Source organism: Cannabis sativa, chromosome 4 (assembly GCF_029168945.1).
Source record: "Cannabis sativa cultivar Pink pepper isolate KNU-18-1 chromosome 4, ASM2916894v1, whole genome shotgun sequence".
Taxonomy (NCBI): Eukaryota; Viridiplantae; Streptophyta; class Magnoliopsida; order Rosales; family Cannabaceae; genus Cannabis; species Cannabis sativa.
The window spans coordinates 24,157,823-24,177,515 of NC_083604.1; the positions used below are offsets into that span (position 1 = coordinate 24,157,823).

The 19,693-nt window shown below is 33.9% G+C and overlaps 2 protein-coding genes across 2 annotated transcripts; both read left to right on the forward strand.

Moving 5' to 3' along the window:
- The first annotated feature begins 6,690 nt into the window (after window positions 1-6,690).
- On the forward strand, window positions 6,691-7,353 carry LOC133036870 (uncharacterized mitochondrial protein AtMg00310-like). Its single transcript, XM_061113634.1, has 2 exons — window positions 6,691-6,893; window positions 6,996-7,353. The coding sequence occupies exons 1-2, from the start codon at window positions 6,691-6,693 to the stop codon at window positions 7,351-7,353; spliced, it is 561 nt and encodes a 186-aa protein (XP_060969617.1).
- Window positions 7,354-7,361: 8 nt separating this feature from the next.
- LOC133036871 (uncharacterized) lies at window positions 7,362-8,501 on the forward strand. The gene has a single exon (XM_061113635.1). It carries the CDS (start codon window positions 7,362-7,364, stop codon window positions 8,499-8,501), a length of 1,140 nt encoding a protein of 379 aa, XP_060969618.1.
- Window positions 8,502-19,693: the final 11,192 nt, after the last annotated feature.

Genomic DNA, 19,693 nt, shown 5'->3' on the forward strand with positions numbered 1-19,693 from the left:
TCACAAAATGTAAATGCGATGTATGATTTTGAAAATCATATAGCTGTGAATTTCTCGCTTTTACTGGGTCCAAAATATCGTGTATTAAACACGTCTTTAATTGTTGAATCTGGAGATGTCTCGATAGAAACTTGATTGTAGTGATCCCAATGGCGAGCTGGAACCATTCTTCTTTCCGAAGTCGACAAGATATGTCTTACGTAGATCGCGGGTATACAAAAATCTTCTGACTTGCCAGGGTTATGAGCCTCGCTCCTGTTAGTTAGTGGAAACTATGGGAAGTTTCTGTTGGGTTTTATGCCCTAAATAAAACTCCATTTCAATGTAATCCATTTTATTCAACATCAATAAAGAAACAAAAGTATTTTTCATTCATTTGTGTATGTTTTGGTTCACCTTATCAATTGCTTGTCTATTTGATTTATAAATTCATCTGAAACCCTTTTCACATACTTGATCCTATTTATTGTGTTGTCAACACATTGGAAAGTAAACATGACTATGTGAATAAAGATTCCTAAATTTATGAAACACATGGTTTTACTGATATGATAATCTACAACAAAGTTTACTTGCATTTGGAGAAATGCTATGTTCTTTCCAGAGCATTGGTTAAAGTAAAGCTCAGGTTGGGTGCATGGAGTATGCATCGGAAGGGACCGATATTGAACTTTGACTTTGATATATTAAACTTACCGTAACATCTATTCAAGTCAATATCGCCTAGTTGATCCTAGATCAAATGATCTTAATCCTCTTATGATTAGGCTCAATCTCAAGAGTGTTATTCGTGTTCTTTGATTTGTTAGTTAAGCCTACTTTTGGGTCAGGGTGATACGTACATTTTGGGAACACGGTAGTGTAATTGAGTGGAAGCGCTAACATAAATATGGAATCTATAGCTTCTATCTGGCGAATAGTAAGTAAAGGATGATCTCCTTCGAGCTTGACCAAACGAAAATAAATTGTGGAGTACTCATTTCACATAGCTGAAATATCATTTATACGGGGTTAAGTGTTTTAAGGATAAAATACATTGTAGGGTGTCACGGTAATCTAATCCCTTTACAATGTTGATCATTCATATAGAGGATCATTGATCAAATTAAGATTATAACAATGGATAATTAATAACGTGTCTACATGGTGGAACATATTGAGCGTTCTATATACTGAGAGTCCAATTCTAAGTTCTATGCGTGGATTTAACGAAGAATTAATAAGTCAGTGAATTTAGGTTATAAATTCTTGATCTGCTTATTGGAAGCTCTGTTATATAGACCCATGGTCCCCCCATTAGTTGAGATAATATTACTTGTAAGACTCATTGAATTGGATTTTATTAATCAATTATAATTCTCAAATTAGACTATGTCTATTTGTGAATTTTTCACTAAGTAAGGGCGAAATTGTAAAGAAAGAGTTTTTAGGGCATATTTGTTAATTATGATACTTTGTATGGTTCAATTAATAAATATGATAAATGACAATATTATTTAATAATTATTTATAGTTATTAAATACTTAGAATTGGCCTTTAAATGGTTGAATTTGAAAATTGGCGTATTTGAGAAAACGAGATGCAGAAATGATAAAACTGCAAAATTGTAAAAAGTGAGGCCCAAATCCACATAGCCATGACCGGCCACTTTTATAGGGTTTATCATATGATATTTTCATTATTTTAATGCCAAATAATTCAAACCTAACCCTAGTGGAATGCTATAAATAGATAGTGAAGGCTTCAGGAAAATTACACTTTTACTTCTGATTTCCTTCAGAGAAAAACCTTAGCCTTCTCTTCTAAATCCTAGCCGCCACCTCTATACTCTTCTTCTTCCTTGAATAATTTTGAACCTCTTAATGATAGAGTAGTGCCCACACACAGCAAGTGATACCTCAATCATAGTGAGGAAGATCGTGAAGAAAGATATTCAACAAGAAGGAGTTTCAGCACTAAAGAAAGGAGAGAAAGAGATCCAGGTTCTGATCTTGATAATACTCTGCGACAGAAAGGATACAAGGGTTAGAGATCTGAACGGAAGGAGACATAATATTCCGCTGCACCCAATGTAAGGTTTCTCATAGTTTATATGTGTTTATTTTATAATCGTTTTAGAAGTTCATATTTAGGGTGTTAATCAACATACTTGTGAGTAGATCTAAGATCCTGGTAAAATAATTTCCAACAGTTTCCTTGTAGCGAGATGGTCATCTCACATTCTTGTTCTTCGAGCCGATCTGACTTTTACACTTAGTTTGCTTATTGCAAGCTAAGGTATGTGTTACTTTTCTCCGGTGCCTCGCTATTCGCCTCCAGCGACATATGGTTTCTCGTTAATACAACAAGTGCCAGTTCGTACATTGATTCCCCGCCTAAGACCTTTCAGTCAGCGGGTTACAAATATACTCTGATACTTACGCAATTAATGAGTTATTCGATAAAAAGATATTGCACCGATTCACATTTCCTTTACCTTGACACGTGTCCTCCAGCCAAATTTTGGGTATAACAGATTCTAATTAGAAAAAAAAAGAGAGGGAATCGATTCCAACAATACAGAGACATAAATTAAATAGAACCAGTTCCATAACAAAATGAGTAAAAACTTACAACACACAATTACTCAAAAATTGGTTAAAAACATAGTATATATTATCTTGATCAAACTATGCACATGAGATTGAAAAAGACACGTTCATCATAATTTTGGCACTCCAATAACACTCTAAGAATGATTACTCAATTACACAACATGAGACAAGGAAGGAACGAAAACATATGGATGTATTTTTTTTCATTATAGTTAATCATCAAGCACAATAACACACTAAGCAAACTACTTTTCTCATAAGACACCAAAACAACAATGCAAAATTAAGTAAACTACTGTACATGAAAAAATGAACACAATACGACAAACCCATCATAATAACTATACCCTTTTTATTATCATCATCAACTTATCAACATATCACTAGTAAAGAGTAGTTTTTCAATAATCAAATTACCAAACCTTTAAATTTTGAATTTAAGCTCAAATTTCAAACAAAATATTGATACATAAAATTAAAGATATAATCTTTTACAAACTAAGTGCATTAATATATCATGACCTGTAACTAGCAAAGTAAAAAAAAAAAAGGTCTTGTCTTGTGACATGTTGAGTATGTTATTTTGTCTCTAAGTTTTTGTCTGTTGCTGTCTTGGATTGTTGTTCTTTCTGGTGGTTATTATGGCTTCAAGTAGTCATCATGGTGGTGATTGGATGGATCAGTACGCACATCTGGATATCGAGGGAGAAGAAGAGGGAGTTCTGATTTCTGGTGATCAGGCAGAGGACGTTCAAGCATTTGATGATCGATGGTGCTTGGTTGGTAAGTTCCTGACTAATAGGACATTTGATTTTGATGCTATGAGGCATACATTGGCTTCACTTTGGCAGCCTGGGAAGGGAGTTTATATCAAAGAACTGGATACTAATCGATACCTATTTCAGTTCTATCATGAAATTGACGTCCAAATGGTTATCAATGGGAGTCCTTGGACATTTAACAGAATGCCACTTGTGTTTCATCATTTGAAAAGAGGGGAGGATCCTAGAATGGTTCCGTTGCATAAGATTGATATGTGGGTTCAACTTCATGATTTTAAGTATGGTTTTATGTCGGAATGGGTGGTTAAACATGCTGGGAATTATGTGGGAACATTCATCAAATCTGATGCAAAGAACTTTATTGGTATATGGCGTGATTACCTTCGCAGTCCGGGCTACAATCGACATCAACAAACCTTTGAAGCGGCGTATGAAACTGATTAAACAAGATGGGACATGGATTTGGACCACTTTTAAGTATGAGTTCGTACCTACTTTCTGCTTTATATGTGGCCTCATTGGTCATAGTGATCGATTTTGTCCCCGAAGGTTTGAGCCTCACTTTGATCCGAATGTTAAGCCTTATGGAGAGTGGATGAAAGCAATCACTTAGAAGAAAAACTATCTCATAGGGGCTCAATGGCTTCGGTCCAACCACGAGGAGGAAGGAGGAGTGGCTACTGGCGGAGGACGGCACCAGAATCATGTGGAGGATATGACAATTAATTCTCCTACAATGGTGCGATCTGATGGAGGCAATTCAGGCATGAATACAGGAGGGAATCAAGGTATAATTCCTGGAGAGAATCAAGGGAATGATATCATTGATAATTATGGTAATAAGGATAATGATCTGATGAATTTGGCAAGTTAAAATGATGACTCTGTGGTAATTGTGGACAACAAAAGAAGGCGCACGGGTAAGGAAATTCTGAACGATTTATTTGTTTTGGATGAGAGTAATGTGGGCTTCGTTCACAATTTGGATGCTATTTCAAAAAATGGTGTACATGTGGGCCTTGGTGTTCAGGCCCACCAATCATCATGAGTATTTTGTCTTGGAATTGCCATGGGCTTGGGAACCCATGGGCTATTCAATTCATTAAGGATTTAGTTATCCAAAAGCAGCCCAAAGTTGTGTTTCTTTGTGAGACTTTGTCAAAGTCTGATGCTATTGAGAAAGTTCGGTTGGCTATAGGTTTCCAGGGTGCTTTTTCGGTTGATTGTCGAGGGAAAAGTGGAGGTGTGGCGTTGTTTTGGAAGGATACTGAGGATGTTACTTTACTTGGGTTTGGAGACAATTTTATAGATGTTGTTGTCTCGGGTAGTGAAGGAGTTCAATGGCGTCTTACAGGATTTTATGGTGAACCAAATAGAAGTCTTCGTAAGAATACGTGGGATCAAATTCGCTATCTCAAGACCAAGTATACCTGGCCTTGGTGTATTATCGGCGATCTTAACAATGTTTCTTCTCAATCGGATAAAAGAGGTGGTAATCCGTATCCCAATTGGCTTATTGAAGGCTTCGGGGACATGTTGGAAGATTGTAGTTTAATAGACATGGATCTTTGTGGTTACCCTTACACTTGGGAGAGGGGTAGGGGTACTAATGCGTGGATAGAAGTTCGTATTGATCGAGCCTTAGTTTCCCAAAGTTGGTTGGATATTTTTCCACTTACAAAGCTGCTGAACATTGAAGTTACAACCTCTGACCACTGTCCATTGCAGCTGGTGTTAAATGCAGAAACCAGACCAGCTTTTAAGAAGCATTTCAGGTTCGAAAATCTCTGGCTAAGGGAACCCGGTTGTCTGCAGATTGTGAAGGACATTTGGGAAGTTTATTCTGGGTGTTCTATGATGGACAAGATCAGGTTTTGTGGTGAAAAGTTACTGGTTTGGGGCAAGAATTATTCGGGCAACTTCACTGATCGTATTAAGAGCTGCAAAGCAGAAATTAAAAGGTGGAAAAGAGGCAGGGATTCACTTTCTGTTCAAAACTACCAATCGGCTGAAGCTAAATTACAAGAGGTCTTGATGCAAAAAGAGATTTTTTGGCGTCAAAGGTCGAAACAATTATGGCTGAGGGAAGGAGATCAGAATTCTAAGTACTTCCATGCTATGGCAACCTCGAGAAGGCGAAATAATTCCATCTAAAAGTTAAAAAATGACCAGGGAGTTTGGATTGATTGGCATAATAATCTATCTGGGTTAATGGCTGATTATTTTGGCGGTTTGTTTTCATCATCTTCACCAGATATCGATGAGGTAACAAATGCTATTCCTAGAGTCATTACGGATGATCAAGCCAATATGTTGATGGAACCCATTGAAGAGGATGAAGTGAGACGAGCACTTTTTCAAATGCACCCCGATAAGTCTCCCGGCCCAGATGGCATGACACCAGGATTCTTTCAGAAATATTGGGAGGTGGTTCGTCATGATGTAATCACTCAGGTAAAAGATTTCTTTGAGTCAGGTTATTTTCCTCCAGTTTTGAATGAAACCAATATTGTTTTGATCCCTAAGAAGAAACAACCTGAGACTATGAGTGATTTGCGTCCTATATCACTGTGTAATGTTGCTTATAAGATCATAGCTAAGGTGTTGGCTAATAGACTTAAAGGTGTTCTTCCTTGTGTTATTTCTGAAACACAAAGTGCGTTTATACAAGGGAGGTTAATTTCGGATAACATCATGATAACTTTTGAGATAATGCATTACCTGAAAAGGAAAAGAATGGGGAAGAAGGGTACTATGGCGCTCAAGCTTGATATGAGCAAGGCATATGATAGGGTGGAATGGGTATTTCTTGAGAAGATGATGACTCAAATGGGCTTTCCTTGGAAGATGATTTCTCTGATTATGTACTATGTCTCATCTGTCGTTTATAAAGTTACACATGGTGGGAACATTATGGGACCTATCACCCCGAGTAGAGGAATTCGTCAGGGAGATCCTTTGTCTCCCTACTTGTTTCTCATCTGTGCTGAAGGTTTTACTTCATTGGTCAAGATGTTTGTGCAAAAACAATGGTTGACGGGCTGTCGGGTTGCAAGAAATGCGCCCATTGTTTCTCACATGTTATTCGTCGATGACAGCTATATTTTTTGTAAGGCCAATGGGAATGAAGCGACTAATGTGTTACGATTGCTACAAGTTTATGAGAAAGCTTCGGGGACAGAAAATCAACTATACAAAATCGGCTGTCTTCTTCAGCAATAACATTCAAGATGATATGAGGACTCATTTGTGTGGTTTGCTTGGTATGGTGGTTGCTAATAATAATAGCTTTTACTTGGGACTACCGTGCACTATGGGTAGGAACAAGAATGCTATTTTGGGGTTCTTGAAGGAAAAGATGATCAAAAGAATCCAAGGTTGGGAGTCTAAATTTCTTTCTAAAGATGGTAAAGAAGTGTTACTGAAATCCGTTGCCCAATCGCTTCCAAGCTATGCAATGAGTGTATTTCTTTTAACTAAAGAAATTTGCTCAAGCTTAGAAGGCTTGATGGCAAGGTTTTGGTGAAAGTCACAATCCAAAGGCTCAACAAAAGGGGTTTCGTGGGTGAGTTGGAGTAAACTATGTAGACATAAAGATGCTGGAGGGTTGGGTTTTAGGAGTTTACGGGAGTATAATTTGGCGTACTTGGGAAAACAGGGCTGGCGTTTAATTACGAATGAGGAGTCATTGGTTGCTAAGTTGTATAAGGCAAGATACTATCCAAAAGGCAATTTCTTGAATGCTGAGTTGGGTCCGAATCCAAGCTTCATATGGCGTAGTATATTGGAGGCAAAAGATTTATTACAGGCTGGTATTCGAAGATCCATTTGTGATGGTAAAACAACATTTATCCTTCAAGATCCTTGGCTACCAGGTATAGACAATAAGTTTGTGACAACTTATCACCCCAATCTTGTTGGTAGATCGGTTGATAGTTTGTTACAGATGGGAAGGAGAGCTTGGGAGTCGAGTTGATTAAAGACATGTTTGTTCCACATGATCAGGACTTAATTCTGTCGATTCAATTGAGTGATTCAAATAGGGGTGACTGGTGGTATTGGTCGAAGGAAACAAGTGGGGTATACTCTGTTCGAAGTGCCTACAAACTGTTGCAGCAACAAAATGGAGACTGGCCGATTGATGGTGCTGATGCATATTGGAAGAGAATTTGGCAGCTGCATGTTCCACCAAAAGTTCAGCATCTGGTGTGGCGAGTAACTTCTGGTTCATTACCAACCAAGGTTCAACTCTCCAACAAGCATATACATGTTGATCTCACTTGTCCCCTCTGCAATAAGTCCCCAGAATCAATATCACATGTCCTCTTTGGCTGTGAGTTTGCACGGTCTTGCTGGAACCTTTCTTCTGTCACGGCTGCTGGCGTGGAAGAACACATGTTCACAAGCTGGTTTAGTGATATTTTAATGAGCAGCAGCAAGCAAAAGGCAAAGGAAACTGCCATGATTTTGTGGCGTTTGTGGTTGGCACGAAATGATGTACTTTGGAGTAACAAATCGACTACAGCTTTGGAAGTAGTCCGATCGGCTAGGACTAATCTTGACACATGGAAAAATGCTCAAACAAAGGTGTTTACACCATTGCTGAATGTTAATTTCAGTAATGGTAGAGAGCATTGGATGAAACCAATTAAAACTAAGTTCAAGATGAACGTCGACGGGGCTATTTTTGAACCTGAAAACCGGTTTGGATTCGGGTGTATACTTCGAAATGGTGAGGCTAAACTTGTGGAAGCTTTTTCACAAAGCAAAGTTGGAAGGGTGTCTCCTGAGATTGCTGAAGTGGTTGGAGTGAAGGAAGCTTTGAGCTGGATTAAGGTCAAAAATCTATCTGATATGGAAATTGAAACCGATTCTTTAGTAGTTGTTCAAGCTATTAATGGTTCGGTACAGATGCCTTCTCAGTTTGGATTACTTATTCAAGATTGTCAAAGGCTTCTTTCTGATTTAAACAATGTTTTTATTTCGTTTGTTAAACGATCTGCAAATAGGGCCGCACATTGCATTGCGAGGAGGTCTTGTTTTATGTCAGATTGTATTTGTGATGAGCTTTCTGCTCCATCTGATGTACTTTCAATTGTAAGGGATGATAGTTTTTCAGGTTGATTAATAAAATTCCCCTTTTTTAAAAAAAAAATATATCATGACCTGTAAATGTAGCCAAATATTGGTATTATAGGAATTGTAAAAAAAAAAAAAAAAGCAAACTTAGTATACATGAATAAGAAAATCATAGGTCAATAAACTAGATAAGAGAACTCACAAATTATGCATATAACAAGGTACGATAAATTTCAAGAAATGAGGGATAAACAAATTAATTAAACTAAACCAAAGAAATCTTAAAAACTGTTCATTTTAGTAACAATGAAATTATCATCATTAATTCATGTATATTTTTATTTAGAAAAAAAAATTAATGTATATTTTACAACTAAATTATATAAAAGAATTCTGATTTTATTCAACTTAATAAAAATTAGAGAATAGAAGAGTAGTATTACATACTTAATTTTCTAATAAAGTAAAACCCAACTTCTTGTTTCTTCTATTTTCCCATACTTTTTGGTTCCATTTGTCCCACATATTCTTCTCCTTTTCATTTTCTCAACTTCTTTTCTCATAAAATACACACTCGGCCACTTTTACTACACCACTATAACTACATCCTTTTCCAATTTCATACATACACAATCTTTTACTGTAAATTTACACACACACACATACACTCAAATATTTTTAATCATGGTAGAAGAGCATACATTCACTACTACAAGCAAAGGCCTTTAATCCTGGTTTTTAAGGCATTTTATCCCGGTTTTCGCTAAAATGAAAACCGGGATGTATGGCAGTGGGATAAAAAGTCTTTAAAAAATCGGGATAAAAAATATACTTTTTATCCCGGTTTTTATGTAAAAACCGGGATAAAAAGTACCCTTTTATCCCACTTTTTTCATAAAAACTGGGATAAAAAAGTACCTTTTATCCCGGTTTTTATGAGAAAAGTGGGATAAAAGGAACCCTTTTATCCCAGTTTTATGAGAAAAGTGGGATAAAAGAGTACTTTTTATCCCACTTTTTTTTTAAAAAAATGGGATAATAAGTACCCTTTTATTTCAATTTATTTTTAAAAAAAATGGGATAAAATGTAACCTTTTATTCCACATTTTGCAAATAAATATGTATGTTTTCAGAAATTTTTTTCTTTTAAGTTTATTACATTTCATTCATTTTTTTACAATAAATAATAAATCTAATTTTTATTATTATAATTATATGGAATACGTATAAAAAGAGTTAACTAAAAAATAAATGATTAATATAATTTTTAAAACCAATAGTAACTTGAATTAATAAACAATACTTTACATTGTGTACAAATATCTAAAATACTAAACAAAATGTCTAAAAGAAATACAATAGAATACTACTGATTATTTATAAATCAAAGGAAGCAATTGACTTAAACCACTATTGTCAAAGCGATAAGAGATGTTCTTCCTTACAATATTGGGATAGGTCATCAACCTGTCAAATTAAAAAATTAAAATTAATTAAAAAGAAAGTATTCTTATATGTTGTATTTATAGTAAAGATTATATACTTACTTTTACTTTTATGACTTCAATATGAGTTAAAAGTTAAAGTATATCACGAATGTAAGTTAGCATATAGTAACTACATAATTCTATAATTATTTTGGACAAGCAAAAGTATGTATTCGCGGTCCCCTTATGCCACATACGATAATTTTAGACAAACTTTCTCATACATCACTTAAGTCCTATGGTATCCACGAAAGTCTCAACCCGTCAAATAATATATTTGCTTCCCTACACAAATTATAGTACATTCATTCTCATATGTAATATAAAAGTGAAAAGAAGTATAAAAAAAAAAAAGTAGCATAATAAAAAAGAAGCACATTTAACAACGAAGTGAAACAGAGAAGGTTTTTACTTACAAGAAAGCAAGCTGATTTTTTTTTTTTTAATTATTATTGTGGTAAAGAAGATGACCCATACAAGTTATTGTTGTTCAGCCTCCTAATCTCATTGCATGATAAAAAAAATTAACTATTATAGGCTTATATTTCTTAACACCACAACACAACCACTTGGTCCATATTTATAGAAGACAAATATAGTTTCTGCAGCTATACATCTAGCTATTTTTTTTTTAAATGAACATCACATACAATCTACTTCTTTCAAATATTCAGTAATAGAAAATTAAATAAAAGAATAGTGATTGCCAAAAGAATACACAATTTGCTTCCAAAGTAAATGAAGTTCAGTATATGCTAGTCAACCAAAAAAATGCATACCTCGCAGTGCTTGATCAACTTAATCGATTGCCCCTTCGCTCAATAATGCTAGGTTTGCTGCTATAGTGAAAACCAAGCACTTCTCTTGCCACATTACTAAGAACTGCTAATACAATGACAACCTTGCTATAATGCAAACACAAACACAAATAGCTGGATCAGAGTTGTTTATGAGCATAAAAGATCAATATTTTATTTATTGTTCATACTAAGAAAGAACAATTCTTTCATTAGATAAAACATATTTTAAACTGGCATTTTTTAAACATTATGCTCAGTTACAGTACAAACAATATATCAAAAAATAGTGTCCTTACATATAATATCAGGTTTAAGGAATTTTCAGACTTCTTGAGACCAAAAAAGGAAAATTAAACCAAACGTCTTTACGAGCAAACTCATCTTTCCTTTGCATGACATAATAACCAATCGATTAATTCATAAATAAATAGCAATTATTTTTTTAATAAACATAGAGAAATTAAATTAACAATATATATAGAGCTAGTGTATAATGTTTCCCCACTATATGAGCTTATGCAAATCAAAGATTTAAGCATTACGTAAAAAAAATCATATTGTGTTGTTTTACTAATACTAATTAATTTGTTCCTTATTTTGTTTTATTTTTTCATAATCAAAGACACACATGTATATATTGCAAGAAGTCTAAGTCGCCTTGAACATAATCAGGTGCACCAACAATCATTTCTATATCTACTTATAACTATGAATAAAAAAGAACCATAACTCAAGCAAAATAAGAAAACAACATCATTATAACTAGTACCAGTTGTCTCTGGCTTAGAATCCAATTTATTAAGAACAAATTTTTCTTACAAACTATGTACTCAACTCTTTAATTATAATCTCACACTTTCTTTATCTCTACATACACATAGCTAGATAATAAAAAACAAAAGCCTCTCTATTTTAATATAATCAGCGAGCTCAAGGACTAATAAGGTCGATTCTTAATAATGGGAACATATATACATATATATATGTTGCCATCTGAAAGTAGACACGAACACAAGCAATCCATCAATTATAACAAAAATAAAAAACAAAATAGGTGTCTATTCATTGCAAACCAATTTCATCTTAAGATATTTACAACATTACCTCCTTGGAATCGAAGCTGGCCTACAAAAATATTTGTATCATTAAGCATCATTGCAATAACATACTTTTTTTGGAGTTCATTTTCAATATAAATAACAAATCATGGTTGACTTAAATCAATAAACTGCTTTTACAGATAATCTTTAAATCCAATATTTGTATAGTTTGACTAGCAAAATAGTCTGAAGTACAAAATAAATCAAATTATTACACGATGATAAATTTTTGTCATTGTAAGCACACTATGGTAAACAAGCAACAACACCAGATTCAAACAAACACACACTTAAGAAATATTGAAAAAAAAATACTTACATATGTATTGTGGCCAACTCTTAAAAGAGATGTTTTCAATGAGAACAGAGGAGATTTTGTTTTTAACTTGTAAGTGATGTTTTTCAAATAAAGATGAGATTGAAGGGCTAAACATACATACTAACCCAAAAACGAGGTTAGCAGGGATCACCCCATTTGGTTGAGAGATAAATCTAACTTCAAATTTATGAAGAAGAAAGATACCCTAATTAATTTTGGGAGTGAGAAAAACTAAAAAAAAATTATTATATAATTCTAGAATATATAACTAATAATCATACCCGAAAGAACATCTTCAAAATGAGCTGAATGGACTTGAGGAAGAGAGAGAGGGACTAGGAAGCTAATTTTGAGAGAGGATTTTTTTTCTTTTTTTTGGTTCAGGTTTCATGCGAGCTTAGGGTTTGGAAAGCTCTGTGTCTGTGAGAGGGGAATAATAGAGAGGTTTCAAGAGAAAGGGAGCGGCAGAAAACAAAAAATCAATTGATAGGGTTTTGGCTGGGCTCTTTTTACTTTGAAGCCCATTGGACCTCAACTTTTTATCCCGGTTATTGCCTAAAAACTAGGATAAAAATTCTTGTGTTTGGCATGTGCATAAAAATAGTCTTCCCAACAAGGGTTTTGTGCATGTTTTCCAAACGAGTCCCTTGCTCCAAACTCCCAGACTTAATTATTTGGAGACTTCAAATGTAAAAGTGGGATTAAAAGTTAAAAGATACTTTTTATCTCATTTTCTATATTTCTAAGTGTAAAAACTGGGATAAAAGATCCCTTTTCTTGTAGTGATTTGAACAACAACAACAACAAACCTCCATACAAACACAAAAAATGAGCTCACTTTAATATTTGAGTAACTACTCAAATCGAGTCCTATCAAATTATCATTTACACTAATAAAATAAATAAAAATACTAGATTATAAGCTAAATCTATGATAAGTTGACATAATCTAGTGAGAAAGAGATGAGAGATTACTGTAACGGTGACTTGGGCTGTTCCACCATCTACTGCTAATTATAGAGGTGGTGGCAGTGGAGGGATTATAAACTCCTCTACAAGAGTCTACAAGTGGCAAAAAATTGAAGAAGTAAGAAAATCTTAGGCTTAGTTTTTTCAATCCCCCATACAAAATGATTCAAAAATATTTAGAAACTAAATCTACAAAGTCAAACACTACGAATGTAATTGGAACAAGAAGTCGAAACTTTGAAAGTGAAATTCAAACTTCAAACAATCGAAGTGGAAGGAGTAAGAGCACAACAAATTCAAAATCGAAATCAATGGCGCAAAAATACAATGTTATTTACTTACTAGTGGAATATTCTAAGGCTTCTCCTAACGAAGGTGGAGGTGTTATTCCATTGATGAGGAGTTTGGATGCAAGGCGCTTATCGTATAAAATTGAATGTTGCTTGATCTAGTCGATTATCCACAACTTCATCTCGAAAATTTGAACCCATAGCTTTATTGGAATTAGTTTACCAGGGTCTTAGATCTACTCACAAGTATGTTGATTAACAACCTAAATATGAACTTCTAAAACGAATATAAATAAACACATATAAAGTATGAGAAACCTTACATTGGGTGCAGTGGAATAATATGTCTCCTCCCACTCAGATCTCTAACCCTTGATTCCTTTCTGTTGCAGAGTATAATCAAGATCTGAGCCCGAATGTCCTTCTTTGTTGACTCTGAATTCTTCACAGTCTTCCTCACTATGATTAAGGTATTACTTGATGTGTGTGGGCACTACTCTATCACTTAGAGGTTTCGAAACAGAGAAGAAGAAAGAGAGAGTGAAAGTGGCGGCTCAGGAAAATTTTAGTGAAAGGAAAATAATGCAATTGTGTTGTGTGTTTTTCCTGAAGCATTTACCTTCTATTTATAGAATACCACACAGGGTTAGGGTTGAATTACTTGGCATTAAAAAAATGAAAAATTAAATGATTAAGGACAACTCTAGTGGCCGGCCATGGCATTATGGAAACAAGCCTTCACTTTTGCAACTTTCGTATTTTATCATTTATGTTTCCCATTTTCTCAAAAACTGTCAATTTTCACATTCAACCATATAAATGTCAATTCTAACTATTTAATAACTATAATTAATTATTAACTAATATTTTCATTTATTATATTTATTAATTAAACTAATCAAAGTTTCTATTAATTAATAAGGTTTCTTAATCAAAGTTTCCTAGTTATGGAATACCTCACTAGGTTGCTGAGCTCCTACTCTAGTAAAAAGGGTTTCGGGTTTCACCCCTTATGCAAGCATCTTCGTTTGACCAATCTGTGTTTTGCGGATGATCTTGTCATCTTCTGCAAGGGAAATATCAACTCGGTGAGGTTAATCTTTGAAGCTTTCTCTAAGTTTTGTAATGATACAGGTTTGTCTGCTAACTCCTCTAAGTCCCAAATTTACTTTGGAGGAGTGCGGGAGGATATAAAAGCTTTGATTCTTGATATTGTGAAGATAGAGGAAGGAAGGTTTCCACTGAAATACCTTGGTGTCCAACTTAGACCGACTAAATGGAAGGCTTTTGATTGTGGGATCATTCTTGACAAACTGAACAGAAATCTGAATTGTTGGGCGAGTAGAAATCTGTCTTTTGCTGGTAGGGCACAGTTGATTCACTCGGTGTTGCTTGGGATTAGAAACTATTGGATGAGCATATTCATCATCCCTTCCAAAATAACAGCAGCCATTGACAAAAGTTGTCGTGACTTTCTTTGGGGAAGATCGGGGAATAAGAGCAAACTCCACCGAGCTTCTTGGGAAAAGGTGTGCCTCCCTAAAAAGCTTGGAGGAGTTGGTTTTCGGGAAGGAAAAAAATGGAACAAGGCTTTGTTGGCTAAGTACCTGTGGGCGCTTTCTAAGAAGGAGGATTGCTTATGGGTCAAATGGATTAACTCAATCTATTTAAAAGATCAAAGCATATGGGGCTATGCAAAGAAGGATGATGCAAGTTGGTACTTCAAGAAGATTTTGAGTATAAGAGAGTACTTGGATGAGGCTAAACTTCAACAAGCTGCTAGGGGAGATAAATTCAGCACCAAAAATTGCTATAATTCTCTTGTGGAAGAGACTCCGTTTGCCTATGCAAATGCAATTTGGGATACTCTTGTGATCCCAAAGCATAGATTCATATTCTGGCAGATTGCAAACTCTCATTTGCTTACTCGGGATTATCTTCATCGCATAATGGTTACTCCAAACAATCTTTGTTCCGTTTGTGAAACTGAAGTGGAAACACATGATCATATTTTTTTCAACTGCTATTACACATCTCAGGTTTTTGTAGCAGTCAACAGGTGGCTAGGGGACTTCCATTGGCCTCGTTCGACTGTTGAGATGCTTCAATACTGTTGCAACGCAACTAGGGATTTGACAAAGCGCATTATAAATGCGGTCATGGCTGCTGTGTTTTATTTTTTGTGGAAGAACAGAAATAAGTGTGTGTTTGATCTAAGTTGTAAGGTCCCTAGTAAATTGAGTTTGGAAGTGAGAAAGATTGTGCAGTTGAGAATTGTGTGTAAGGGCCCTTTTAAGGAGAGTAAGAGAAACAATTATTTAATTAATGTTGTTAACAGTTGGTAAGTTGTTTCTGGGCTGCTGCTGGTTTCTTGTTGCAGCAGCCGTGGTGTGTTTGGGCTGGCTTTGAGCCTTGTTTGTTGTTGGCAGGTGTTTGATTATAAAGTTCCTTTAGTTCAAAAAAAAAAAATATACCCTATAAACTCTCTATTTACAGTTTCGCCCTTAATAAGTGATAAATTCACAAATAGACATAGTCTAACTTGAGAATTATAATTGATTAATTAAAACCAATTAAATGAGTCTTACAAGTAACATTGTCTCAACTAGTGTGGGGACCATGGGTCTATATATCCGAGCTTCCAATATGCAGATTAAGAATTTACATCTTAAATTCACTGACTTATTAATTCTTCATTGAATCCACGCATAGAACTTAGAATTGCACTCTCAGCTATACAGAACGCTCTATATGTTCCACCATATAGATACGTCATTAATTATCTATTGTTATAATCCTAATTTGATCAATGATCCTCTATATAGATGATCTACACTGTAAAGGGATTAAATTACCGTAACACCCTACAATGTATTTTATCCTTAAAACACTTAACCCTGTATAAATGATATTTCAGCTAAGTGAAATGAGTACTCCACCATTTATTTTCGTTTGGTTAAGCTCGAAGGAAATCATCCTTTACTTTCTATTCGCCAGATAGAAGCTATAGATTCCATATTTATGTTAGCGCTCTCACTCAATTGCACTACCGTGTTCCCAAAATGTACGTATCACCCTGACCCAAAAGTAGGCTTAACTAACAAATCAAAGAGCACAAATAACACTCTTGAGATTGAACCTAATCATATCAGGATTAAGATCATTTGATCTAGGATCAACTAAGTGATATTGAATTGAATAGATATTATGGTAAGTTTGATAAATCTATATCAAAGTTCAATATCGGTCCATTCCGATGCATACTCCATGCATCCAACCCAAGTTTTACTTTAACCAATGTTCTGGAAAGAACATAGGATTTCTCCAAATGCAAGTAAACTCTGTTGTAGATTGTCATATCAGTAAAACCCTAGTGTTCTGATAAATCTAGGAATCTTTAATCACATAGTCATGTTTACTTTCCACTGTGTTGATAACACAATAAACATGATTAAGTATGTGAAAAGAGTTTGGATAAATTTATAAATCAAATAAACAAATAATTGATAAGGTGAACCAAAACATACACAAATGAATGAAAAATACTTCTGTTTCTTTATTGATATGGAATAATCTGGATTACGTTGAAATGGAGTTTTATTTAAGGCATAAAACCCAACAAGCTTCTCAATCGTGGGTTTTCTTCTCCAACCTTCAATTCAAAGTCATAAAGAATCCCCACGCAAAAAATCTAGAGGGAGAAAAATTCCGTCACTCGTTCCAGCACATCATTGCTTTCTCTGGTATCTGGTTTCTAGATCTCTTCAATTGCTATGTTAATTTTGGTGATCTGAATGTCTTCAGCAAGGAATTTGTTCGAACCACGTTCCATGGGGGGTTGGAGGAAGAAGACAACGACGAGTAGATAGAGGACCAGACATGAGCAGAAAATGAAAAGGGTAGAAAAATAATTGGACCAAAAAAATAAATTTTTCGAATATAAAAATATATTATAAAAACATATTTTAATACATAAAAATATAAATATTTAATTGAAAAAATCCAACTAAACGCATAAAAAAATATGCTATAAAAAATTAAAGTCTTTAAAATTTTTCATACTTTGTGTAATTTCTACATAAAAAATCTTGTGAAACTCACTTATCTCCCTAACATAAAAAGATTTATTTATTTATCTTATTATTTCTTTTTAGGGAACAATAACTTTCGTTAAAAATTATATTCAATGTTAAACCAACAAAAGAATCATATAGTGTTATGTAAGACTATTTAAGGAGAAGCAACAGATCTCATCTCATAATGGAGATGACTATGCCTTCTTGTAGATGTAGATGTAGTTAGATATAATATTGTAGTTATTACATTTTCGATTTTTTTGTTTCAGTCATTTGCTATGCCTGTATGAGAACACATTGGTTTTTGTTTTGGTCTCTGCTTCAAACCAGTAAAAAAATTCAAAGAGACCAATGTTCTATGATCATCATTCATAACGTAATCCTTTGAAGTATTTTAATTGTTTTTTTAAATTATATATGTATATATTATATATATTTTATGGGATCTTCAATGCTCGTAGTCCATTTCCCATTTGTAAATTGTATCTGTACACACATATATAGATATCACTATCAATAATATATGCAATCCATATATAATGGGATGTACTTACTTGTAGAAATAAAAGGGTAAGCATGGAAGGTATTGATAAGGACGTGAGAGTTAGTGGTAGAGAAAAATAACATACAGCTTAAGTTAAGAAAACATTTATAAATACTGAATTGATTTTTGTCCAAATTGGCTGCTATATATTGCATAAGGTTCAACATATCGACATAGTTTTCTCACTAACATTCAGAAGAAAAGGTATTAATAAAATCATTATAATCCCACTTTTGAAAGTGTCTTACTATGGAACACCTTATGTTGCTTGCCGTTGAAACTCATCCAACTTTTAACATTTTAAACCAAAATCCATTATAATAATAATAATCCCTATTGCCCTATAGTGCAAAATAGGTTTACGTGTTTTGTAAATAGTAATAGTTCCTATAGCTTTTCTGCATTCAAGCTACTTTAACTAAATATATACATACATATATATGACCCGATACATACGCCAGTTGATATATTCGAGCAGCTCTCTATATATTTACATAGATATAGGTATACACTCCCACATCATCAAAATATAGTTAATTTGGATCAGCAATTAATCATGTCTGCAAACTATCATGCAAAGAAATTAAGTGTGGTTGTTGTATTAGTGATTATGATGAGTTCAATTGTGAATTGTAGCAGACCAATAATGAAGGAGAAGAAGATGATGATGAGAGAGCAAAAGAAGAATAATAATTTTATAGAGAGCATGCTGCCAAAAGGGCCCATTCCTCCTTCTGGGCCTTCTCCCTGCCATAACAAGCTCAGCCCTCTTGCTCACTCTCACTCTCACTCTCATCACTCCCACCTCTATGTTTCTAATAGTGATGATTATTATATCACTTGTCCTTAATTGATTCACAACTCTCCAGATTCCATCATGCATAATCTATTATATATATATATATATAGATTGCTAGTCTCTCTCTCCAAATTTATTTTCGGGTACTGGAAGTTTAAAAGTTACTTATTTCCAAATCATATCATAAACCGTTAAAAAAAAGTCATACCATATATAATTTATGTCTTTTTAGATCACGAATTAATGTTACCTTTATATATGTATGTGCAAGGAAGTTCATTAGCTCGAGTACGTATAGCCACTGTAGTTTGAATTTCTAGTGGATAGTAGAAGCTTATATAAATGAATAAAACTCTTATTAATCCATAAATATATATACATACACGTAGAAGGATGTATAGCAGGGCCGGGTCAGGTTACACGTACTGTAATATTTTAATATCTGAGCTGTATTAATTATGATTTTACGGAAGTAATAACATACATGCACAATGCATATTTATAGTATAATTAATTGATTTACTTATTTATTTCTTTTATTTGTCGTTGTTAAATTATTTATAAATAATATAATATATAGAAATTAAATATATGTAATAAATTAAATAACATATGACATTATTTTTTAATATATGAGAGAGTTACTTCTCTACAAAAATTTTTACTTTTGTCACAACAAAACTTGTGACTAAAAGTGAAAAAATTGTGACTAATTATAAATTATTATTCCTATGTTGTGATTAAAAGATCCGTGACTAAATATATTAGTCACAAAATTACAATTTGTTGTGACTAAATGTAATTTTAGTCACAATACTTGTTGTGACTAAAACTAAACAATTGATAACTTGTA

Bases quoted from the DNA above. Each gene is read 5' to 3' on its own strand.
- LOC133036871 (XM_061113635.1), top strand. From the start codon at position 7,362: ATGTTTGTTCCACATGATCAGGACTTAATTCTGTCGATTCAATTGAGT.
- LOC133036870 (XM_061113634.1), top strand. From the start codon at position 6,691: ATGGGTAGGAACAAGAATGCTATTTTGGGGTTCTTGAAGGAAAAGATG. The intron at 6,894-6,995 runs GTTTTGGTGAAA...GTTGGGTTTTAG, and splicing joins TTAGAAGGCTTGATGGCAAG to GAGTTTACGGGAGTATAATT.